At 37.1% G+C, this 7,500-nt stretch overlaps 1 protein-coding gene across 1 annotated transcript in view; it reads left to right on the top strand.

Annotated features, from left to right (window-relative positions):
* The window catches only part of LOC138019822 (electron transfer flavoprotein subunit alpha, mitochondrial-like), a 14,487-nt gene that overhangs the window by 4,544 nt on the left and 2,443 nt on the right, over window positions 1-7,500 (top strand). Inside the window, exons 3-11 of the mRNA XM_068866739.1 lie at window positions 2,143-2,224; window positions 2,681-2,763; window positions 3,996-4,095; window positions 4,270-4,380; window positions 4,621-4,725; window positions 5,294-5,362; window positions 5,783-5,865; window positions 6,395-6,460; window positions 7,443-7,488. Of these exons, the coding sequence (XP_068722840.1) occupies window positions 2,143-2,224; window positions 2,681-2,763; window positions 3,996-4,095; window positions 4,270-4,380; window positions 4,621-4,725; window positions 5,294-5,362; window positions 5,783-5,865; window positions 6,395-6,460; window positions 7,443-7,488 (745 nt within the window). The remainder of the gene's footprint in view (window positions 1-2,142; window positions 2,225-2,680; window positions 2,764-3,995; window positions 4,096-4,269; window positions 4,381-4,620; window positions 4,726-5,293; window positions 5,363-5,782; window positions 5,866-6,394; window positions 6,461-7,442; window positions 7,489-7,500) is intronic.

The following is a 7,500-nucleotide window of genomic DNA, read 5'->3' as shown; positions in this document are numbered from 1 at the left end:
TAAAATCTTTTCGAAATAAAACGTTTTGTTCCAGTATTACCATATCATTTTAAATGTGAATGCTTCATTGCCATGCAAATTAAACACACAAAGAATCTTAACCCCGAGAGATTTGAATTGGTTGAGTTAGCCGATTTAGTCTATCGTCATTTTTAAGCTAAGGACAATAAGTCATCAACTCAAATATTATCTGCTTATAATTAGCGCCTACCTTTGTACTTGGATTGCTGTATGCATTTCCTCGTTTTGAATCAGTATTTAAAGGGCAAAACAATCATGAATCATAAGATTTATGCTCGTTGATTCAAACTTAGAATAAAACCGCCGAACTGTAAGAGGAGCCGTCGTTGGTGACTGCTGACCAAAAGGGAAATGGCTCACTAGTTTCCAGTCTTATCTCTCGCGTTTTATCGAAGATGGCGGAGGATTACAACCCTCCGATTCATCGCACTGTGTTAAAGAAAAAGTGAGCAAAAATCATAGCAGACTCATCGAATTAACCCTTAAAGGAATGTGAAAAGATACTGATCGAGCCGATTCGTCACTAGAGTCTCTAGATGTGGCCCTGAATTCTGTATTTTAGCCCTGGTATTTTTTTTTAAGGATTACGTGCTGACACGAATTATTTGATATTTCGAGAGTATATTGTTTCATATTGCTTCTGGCCCGGCCTGCAGCTATTACGAGTTCATCAAACAAGGTAATCTGTTACTGATATTTCCGACAATCAATGGATTACATCAGAATAAACGTTTTCTTTTTAATTGATTCGTGTACAGCGTGATTATTTTTATGTTCAAAGTTTGGTTCCTTAACGATGCTTGAGGGTACATGTACGTAATACCTCATAGGATCTTTGGGGATTTTATACACTTCACTCCTAAAAAGGTCCTTATAAGATCCTTATCCTTGAAGGATCAAGATCACTCTAAAGATCCTTTTTAGATCCTTGAAAGATCCTATGAGGATCTTTCAAGGATCGTAACGGAGATCCTTTCAAGATCACTTTAAGGTTCCTTTTAAGATCCGTGAAGGATCCTCATAGGATCTTTCAAGGATCCTAATAAAGTTCCTTTCAAGATTACTATAAGGATCCTTTTAAGATCCTTGAAGGATCCTCATAGGATCTTTCAAGGATCGTAACAAAGATCCTTTCAAGATCACTTTAAGGATCCTTTTAGGATCCTTGAAGGATCCTCATAGGATCTTTAAGGATCCTGATAAAGATCTTTTCAAGATACCTCTGAAGATTCTTTTAGGATCCTTAAAGGATCCTCATACAATCCTTGAGGATCTTTCGAGGATCCTTTTAAGGTTTCTTTCAAGATCACTATAAGGATCCTTCAAAGATCCTCAAAAGATCCTAGTATGATCTTTAAGGATCCTGTCAAAGATTTTATTAAGATCCTTTCAAGGATCCTTTTAAGATCCTTGTAAGATCCTCAGTCACTCTTTGAGGATCTTCAAGGATCCTTTTGAGGATCTTACCAAGATTTTGTGTGTGGATCTTGGTAAGATCTTTGCAAGATCCTGATAATTTCCTCAAGGATCTTGATGAAGTATCCCAAGAGTCCTCAATGTTAGAAAATCTTTGAAGATCCTTTAAAGATCCTTCAAGGATCCTGTGAAGATCTTCATCTTTAAAGATCTTTGTCAGGTCTTTGAAGATCTTTGAAGATCTTTAAAGATCCTTTAAGGATTTTCACCAGGGCCTGAGTCTTGTGTGTATCAGCACAAAAAGGGCTGCAAGTGAGGCTGGTTTTTGAAATGTGAAAAGAAACATGCCAACATCAATAGTTGTATCTTCACTCTTGAAAGAACATTTCAGATTAGCTTTGTTTACTCTTCATTCAATCAGTTAAGTATAAAATACTTATTTAATCATTATTCTTCTTAAGCAATGAGAAGTTTACCTGGTTTAGTAGGGAAGTGTACAGTGCCGTGGTCTGAGGAACATACTGGTACATGTACCTGCACAAAGGACAGTGCTGCCTTTGATTATAAATTATTATACATGTAAAGTTTAGAAACAATTATTTAAAATGTCTGCTTTGTTGCAAATATTGAACTCACAGTGCAGAAGGAGTTTTATTATTATTTTGTTTGCAATTTGCCAGTCTTAATGCACATTATTGTTTGCAGGTAGTTGAGGAACTCAGCAAAGTTGAAGGACTCAGCAAAATTCTTGTGGCTGAGCATGAAGCTTACAAAGGTTTCTTACCAGGTGTTTATTGAGATTTATTTTGTACAGTTTCTTGTGAATTCTCCAGTGAGTATATTGTAAGCTGAGCTTTAACTTCTTTGTACTTGTTGATACGGAAATTATAGAAATGAGAATGCTTAAGTTAAGTACATACATGTATGCACCTGGGATTACATGTACCAACTTGACTGTCACTTCACTCCCTCACTGGGCTTTTAGGAGTGAGTCACTTCTGTTTTGTCCCATCTTTGGATCTAAGGGTTAGAGAGGCCTCAATATACATACAATGTACTTTTATTTTACAGTCTGTGTAATTTAGTTTATTCCCATGCAATTGGTTTTTGTACTACAGCATGTTTTTTATATTTTTACTAAGCAAGTCTGAACTAATTGTACACTGTAACAGATTAAATTTCAATTCTTTTCCTCAAGTGATTTTCAATAGCAATTCATAATAATTGTTTTCTTGTACCACAGAGGTCCTAGCTCCACTGATTGTTGGGACTCAAAATCAGTTCAATTTCTCACACGTAATTGCGGGTTCCACAGCAATGGGAAAGGTGCTTGTGAATTACTCTTTTTTCAAAGTCAGTTGTCTTTAGTTTCTAGATCATAGTATCAAATTTTATTATTTTACCTTGTTACAGTACTTTTTTACCCATAATTTTCTGGTCTTTGTTTTGATGTGAATTTTAATCTGACATTTCGTAATAATTATTATAATTATTGGCTTCATCTTCATGAGCTGCGACTCAATCTTTGGCATGTACATAACTTACTCAGATATACAATGCACTGATCCTCATAGGGGAGTTAAAGATACATTTTCAATTAGTTGGTATTTACATGTACATGACTTGTATCCGAGTCTAATTTAGATTTTTCCAGCTTAACCCATTGACTCCCGAACTATTCCTCATTGAGGAGAAAAATCATCTGGCGTTAGACTAAAAATAATAATAGGGAGCTTAAGCATGCACGTTTTTGAGACGCGGACGGCAACCGGAAGGGAACTTTTCGCATGCAGGGACAGTGGTGGCTCCTTGATTTTTATCCTAACCATCTCTAAGAGAGAAAAGATACTTAGCAATGTGGTTGACTGTGAAGACAAGTTGAAAGGGAATACAGCTCACTTCCAGTTGTCATCCGCGCCTCATAAAAGCAAATATTTAAGGTCCCTAATCCATCAAGTCTCACTCCAAGGAGTCATTGGCCTAACAAAACAATTCAATTAAAAACATGGACATGATTTAAATTTGTTGTGCTGGTTTGACAATAATCTGAGGGGCTGAACAATCTGCAAGCCAGGGAGTCATGTGAGCCATTTGAGTCTCGCATTTAAGTCTAAGTACCCATTTCAAATAGCACTGATAAACAGTATTAAGTCTAAGCACCCATTTTAAAACAGTTAGCTTTCAAATTAACTGTGTGACTTGCATGTTGACTCACATGGCTTGCCATGTTGGCTCGCTGTCTCGCTCATTGTCCTCACTCATAATCTGAAACTATTTGGGAAAGCAAATGTTCAATGCAGCAATGCTGCACATTGTCTATTTTTGTTACACACACTTCATTCCTTGTTCCTTTGAGGGGTACAATGTAATGGCTGGCACACTTTAAGCTTCTCACATACATGAACTGTACATGATCATTGATCATTGTAAAGCGCCTTTGAGACTTGTGATAAAGGCGCTACATAAATGCACCACTTTACTTTACTTTACTTGGTACATCTGTTGTACAGTCACATGTTTACAGTGTAAACAAAGAATTTGTTAATGTCTCATTTTAGAGTGTTCTTCCACGGGCAGCAGCATTGTTAGATGTGGCACCTCTGCAAGATGTGATAGAGATAAAATCAGATGACACATTTGTTCGGACAATTTATGCTGGTAACAGTTCCTCTGTATAAGTGTCTGTTGGTATAATGTTTGTTAAATATCTTTTTTAGTGCAAGTTTTAAAAGGGTTAGGGTTTGAGCATATTTTGTCCCTGATCTGTTTGCACCTGCCACTGAGAAGTGGCTGATTTTAAAATGATCTTGTATTTATTTATGATTATTTTAGGCAATGCCATCACTACATGCAAAAGCAATGATAAAGTCAAGATTTTCACTATTCGAGGAACAGCATTTGAGGCTGCAAAGACATCTGGCAGTGGAGTTGCTAGTGAAAATGGTACTTATGTTATGTACACTTTGTTGCATGTATGAGTGAGTCTTTGTAGGTTTTTGTTTGTGCCTGCGGGCAGGATTTGTTTTTTTGTCGTACCATGTTTGATTCCTCTCTTTTCCTTGAATTTAACCTTTCAGCAAAAATGAGCAATCACAGTTGTAAACTCTTACGTTATTTTGTCACCACATGGCCTTGATTTCATTTTCTATGTACATGTATTTGGTACATTGTATCTTCTTGCAGCACCATCAGCAGATACCAGTAATGACTTGTCAGCATGGGTAGGTGAAGAACTGAATGTCAGTGACAGGCCAGAGTTAACAAGTGCCAAAGTGGTTGTTTCTGGAGGTACAATATTATCATTATTATTTATTTTTATTAAACTTAAAAAAACTTTCCTTATGCCTTTGTGCATTAATTACATGTATACAGTTACATGATCATAAGCATTAAACAATGAGCGATAGAATTAAAGTAAAATCAAAGCTGATATTATAATGTATACCTGAAATACATTGTATTATTAAAAGAGTCATTCCTGGTGAAAGTCTTTCTGCTGGCACACATCTCATGCGCGTGATGTTTGAGACGACAACTCAATAAAATAACAGGATCGCTGAGAGACATGTACGTGTGAAACAAGAGGAACTGGATTCTATTTTTACCACACATCTTAACCTTGATTTGAGAAGAAGAAACTTGTCTAATGTGATTGATCCCAAAGCTGTTTTGTTTGACTTGTTGGGTGACTTGATTAGACATTATGTGCTCTTTCAAGGATGCCATTTTCACAAGAACAGTATTTTTTTTTGGTACCTGTTGTTCGTGAAGTGTTAAAATCCAGCTTTATTAAAAGCTGTATTAATCAGCATTCCTTTGCAACTATATAACTGTCTTTTTGTGTTTTAATTTGTAGGAAGAGGACTGAAGAGTGGGGAAAATTTTGAATTGCTTTATCAGCTGGCAGAAAAATTCAATGCTGCAGGTCAGACAATCTTCAAGAAAATTTAATGTATATTTAACCTTACCTACACAGAAGTGTAGTGATGTTGGAGGAGACCTGGTAATGATACAAAACTTCCCACTTCTTTCTTGTAAATTGATATACCTTCGTCATGCTTTCTGTAAAAAAAGTGTTCATTTTTGGACGAAAGTGAGAGAGCCTTGTAAAGTTACTCAAACATTTCTTTCATCCAAATGCCAGTCAACTTAGCACAGTCTTCTGTCAGTGGCCTATATTTACGTTATTTCCACTAGGGTCCATCTCCACTAAGCAAAGATCCTTTTAAGTGATGTTCTCACTAATGAGACTATATGTACGTATGTATCCGATCATCAAAGATTCTGATAAATATAGTGATTCTAATACCGGTAATTACTTAGAATGCTCTGTCTATAATTTCAGTTGGAGCATCAAGAGCAGCAGTTGATGCAGGATTTGTTCCCAATGACATGCAAGTTGGACAAACTGGCAAAATGGTGGCTCCTGTAAGTGAAGTTTTGACAGTGCACATGACACATACATGTACGCAGGAGTGTCACGCATACAATAATGATTGTAAAAAAAGATACTGTGGGTTGCAAACCACCTTTTTTTTAATGACAGCAAAGTTCTCGCATGTTCATTGGCTAGTTTTTATTGTCAATAAGCGGACAGACATTTTTAATTTATGCAAAATTTTGTGAAATATCGATCTGTCATTTTTTAACCAATAGAAAGTATCCGTTTTTTCCATTAGCCAATAAGAGAGCGAGGCAAGTACATGTAGTAGTCTGCGGTTTCACTCGGCTATCTCCTTGTGGATCCGCAGCTACTTTGACAATGTTATGAGGAAATTCATGATCAATAACAGAACAGACCCATGAAAAAGTTACATCAATTTGTTAAATTTATTAGTTTTTGAGACGTGATTGTTTTTCAGGTGGGGCTTTGTTCTTTGCCCAGTCTTACATTTTGTGATTTAAGAAGCAGTTTTGAACAGATATAGAGGTTGTTAAGTTTAATTTTTCCCTTCAGGAACTTTACATAGCAGTGGGCATATCAGGAGCCATCCAACATTTAGCTGGAATGAAGGATAGTAAAGTAAGTACCTTTTGTTCAGGGTAATTTATTTAGCCTGAGGAGATTTGGAGATTCGTCTTTTTCCATAATTCCATAGGTGGCTATCACCATGACTGCATTTTATCTGTCACCTTATCTGTTGCCAGACAAACACTCAGGGTCTTTAAATAACTGACGAGAAAGTGCTGCCTTTGTAATTACATCCGCAAATGGTTAGACTTTCAAGTCTTCTGGGATAAGGACTATAAACTGTAGGCCCCGTCTCACCAATAACTTCTATGTTTATAAGTTCTCTGTGGGGCGTTAAAGAACGCACACACTATTGGAGAAGAGTAGGGGATGAATTTCTCGGTGTTGTGGCTGTCCTCTGTGAGTGTGTTCTTTCCAGCAGAAGTGGCCGGCTTGGTTTAATGTCTCTAAAAAGGCTTGTGGTTTACATGTATGAGGCCACCTAAGCAAAAACAGCCATAAGTCAAAAGGACTTTGCCCAGTGCTTGGGACATGTAGATGTAGATGTAGATGTAGCTTGTGTACATTGAGGGAAACTGACAAATTATACATGAAACTGGTATGCACCCCCCCCCCCCCCCCCACTCTACCCCTGTCTTTGTTCTTCTCTCTTGTCCAGGGTGGGAGGTTCAACTAACTGAGGATGAAGATATTTAAGTTATAGTAAATACCTGGATCTAAACCCCGAGTTGGTCAAATATGATCCATTTGATAATGAAATTCGTTTCCACCAAGAGGCGATGGAATTGAATGCTAACTGTTTTTTGCTTTGTTTATGCATCCCCCCCCCCCCCCCCCACTCTACCCCTGTCTTTGTTCTTCTCTCTTGTCCAGGGTGGGAGGTTCAACTAACTGAGGATGAAGATATTTAAGTTATAGTAAATACCTGGATCTAAACCCCGAGTTGGTCAAATATGATCCATTTGATAATGAAATTCGTTTCCACCAAGAGCCGATGGAATTGAATGCTAACTGTTTTTTGCTTTGTTTGCAGACTATCGTTGCTATCAACAAAGACCCGGAGGCTCCAATTTTCCAAGGTTAGTTGTTGT

Source organism: Montipora capricornis, chromosome 2 (assembly GCF_036669925.1).
Source record: "Montipora capricornis isolate CH-2021 chromosome 2, ASM3666992v2, whole genome shotgun sequence".
NCBI classification, from domain to species: Eukaryota; Metazoa; Cnidaria; class Anthozoa; order Scleractinia; family Acroporidae; genus Montipora; species Montipora capricornis.
This window is presented reverse-complemented; position numbering and strand designations above follow the sequence as displayed.